Source organism: Silene latifolia, chromosome 1 (genome assembly GCF_048544455.1).
Source record: "Silene latifolia isolate original U9 population chromosome 1, ASM4854445v1, whole genome shotgun sequence".
Lineage (NCBI taxonomy): Eukaryota > Viridiplantae > Streptophyta > Magnoliopsida > Caryophyllales > Caryophyllaceae > Silene > Silene latifolia.
Genome location: NC_133526.1, coordinates 196,375,725 through 196,378,372, shown reverse-complemented (window position 1 = coordinate 196,378,372; position 2,648 = coordinate 196,375,725). Strand labels below are relative to the sequence as shown.

Genomic DNA, 2,648 nt, shown 5'->3' with positions numbered 1-2,648 from the left:
GATGTCGATGTTTTGGGCTATGGGCCAAATGTTGAATCTAAGTTGGAATTTGGCGGCTTTTAACTGTGTGATATGAAGTATGAATATGCCACTCTCATTTCCCAAAGTATTTACGTATTTTAAAATTCTCTTTACATGATTTGAAAAATATACCGAGAATATCTTATTTTAATGGTTATGATGGATGATGTATAGTGGACAATGAATTCCAGGTTCGAATATGCTCGCCTCTGTCCCTTATATAATTTTAATGAAATAAAGGGAGTATAACATTTAGTAACTTTGTTACTATAAGTTTAAACTATCATTAAACAAGCCATATAGAATATATATGTAACAAAAATGCCTCCTTATGGTTGGGAGGTTGGCTGCTCGAATACTGGAACTTCCACTATTACCAATATCATTAGCTTAGTGTCTTAATAAATGATCTCTACTACAAATTTGAAGGAGTCGTTGAGTTTATAAACATATGTGCCTCTTCTGTCTGCATGGGAATCGAAAACATGGACAGAAAGGCAGCTAGGCATTTACAACCCGTTTAGAAGAAAGAGATGTTATAAGAGACGGCGGCCGAATATGTATGTTATTGTGCGAGTTGCGATCAAGTTAATGGAATACACTAAACTCCGTCACACCTGCCTCCCCCCAAAAGCATTCGATATGAGCCACTAGCTCACTGTCCGACTATGCATGCCGATTGTCCATGATTATATGACTATTGTTTATCATTGCTACAACGGTTAAAGAGCAAAGAAAACTAATAACGGTTTATTCAAAATTAAAACGTTTATGCAAATGTATACAAAATATATTTATCAAATGGACCTTAAATACCAAATACTACAAACTATAATGAAGATAACGTTGAATAACAGATCCGATCCATATGCTATTACGAAATTCGAGAACGTCGCTTGCATCGACAATCATTGGTGTAGCTAGACTTTCTATAATTTCTCCAAATTGGTTCAACTTAACAGGCTTGGAGGGATTCTGGGCTACCCAAAATTCACCTTTCTTGTTTCGATTAATATTATCAGGCCTGCCGTTAAGTTTTACAAAAATCTCAGAAGTTCCGGCTTTTGGCCCAGCGAGCCAAAGTCTTCGTATTTGAGATGCAGTTGTTTCGGCGATGAGGACAAAGTCTTTCTTTTCGCTTAAGGCAACTCCATTTGCAAACGCCAAACCATCCATCAACACGCTGACACCTTTAGTCCTTGGATCATACTTCAGCAATCGTCCTGTGTGATCGAAACTCCTCATCGCTCGTACATATTCCCTAAAACACAATTATATACCGTATATAAGTTGGGTTTCTTTTACTACAAAGAAAATTCGCCATGATAAATAATTTTAATGCTAATATGGTAATTTAGTTAGGATTATGATTAAATTAAACTATTTGACATACATATATCGATATTGTAATACATCAAATAAACATGGCATCATAAATCTTCATTTAGTCAACGTTATTTATGTCATGAATTTACCTGCGACAAATTATTATAGGGTAATTAATTTGAGTAAAAAAAAAAGTTGAGATATGGAGCAATTACCATCGATGATACTTGGTACTAGTATCAGTGAAGTAAATAACACCGGAGTCGGAGTCGATATCCAATGCATTTAAAAATCGAAATGGAACTCCGTCAACACCCGTAGAAACTGACGTAGCGACACCGCCCCTACTACCCACTTTCATCAAACCCATGCTTGAATCGGCTATATAGAGCTCGCAGGTTCTCATATCAAACTTTAATCCCAAGGGCCTTCCACAATATTGCTCATTTGCTGGATTATCATGTCCATCGCAGAATCTTGGCCTACAAAAATTTAGCAAACGCTCAATCTCTCGAAAAATGGTTGGTTATATGCTAAAAATATCCAACGAGAACAAATAATTATATGATTAGTAACCTTCATTTATCCGTTAATTCATATTAAAGGTGAAATTCAAAGTTATTCATACAAGCCAGGTACATAAAATTATAGGATTGAAGAAACATACCTATGTGGGCTAGTTACAGCGAATTCCGTCCACCCTTTTGTGCGACCTTCCCACTTTATAACACGGCCATCCGATATACCCACATAAGGACCGTGACCTTTACAATCGAAGGCCACAGACTCGGGTCCGCTCATGTACGGACCTAGTGGGAGATGATGATATTCCCTAGATTGAGTCGTAATAATAAGAAAACTAGATAGAAACCCAAGAACGATGAGAACAATATTACGAAAATTAAACATGGCGTTGATATCTGAAGAGTTTTTTTTTTTTTTTTTTTTTGAATGAGTGAAGAGTTGTTACGTTGATATTGAATTGAAGAGTTGATATTGAAGAGTTTTTTTTCTTTTTTGGAGTGAAGAGTTGATATGATATATGTAATAATCAAAACAATGAGCACTATATATAGACACTACGTTCAAACATTAATACACAAGCTTTTTATACTACTACTAGGAGTAGGACACAATACAAAATTATTGGTTGGACTAGGAATAGGAATACGAACTCAATATGAAGTTGGAATAATACATGTTGCACTCTCGATGATGCATTCGCTTAGGCCCAATTGTTGTTAGAATAGGATTAGGAATACAAATACAATATGAAGTTGGAATTCAATTGATCATTATCA

The 2,648-nt window shown here is 35.5% G+C and overlaps 1 protein-coding gene across 1 annotated transcript; it reads right to left on the bottom strand.

Moving 5' to 3' along the window:
• Positions 1-843: 843 nt before the first annotated feature.
• LOC141590496 (protein STRICTOSIDINE SYNTHASE-LIKE 10-like) lies at positions 844-2,211 on the bottom strand. The gene is made up of 3 exons (XM_074411087.1): positions 2,015-2,211; positions 1,563-1,829; positions 844-1,282 (listed from the first exon to the last, which is right to left on the bottom strand). The coding sequence occupies exons 1-3, from the start codon at positions 2,146-2,148 to the stop codon at positions 844-846; spliced, it is 840 nt and encodes a 279-aa protein (XP_074267188.1). The 5' UTR covers positions 2,149-2,211.
• Positions 2,212-2,648: the final 437 nt, after the last annotated feature.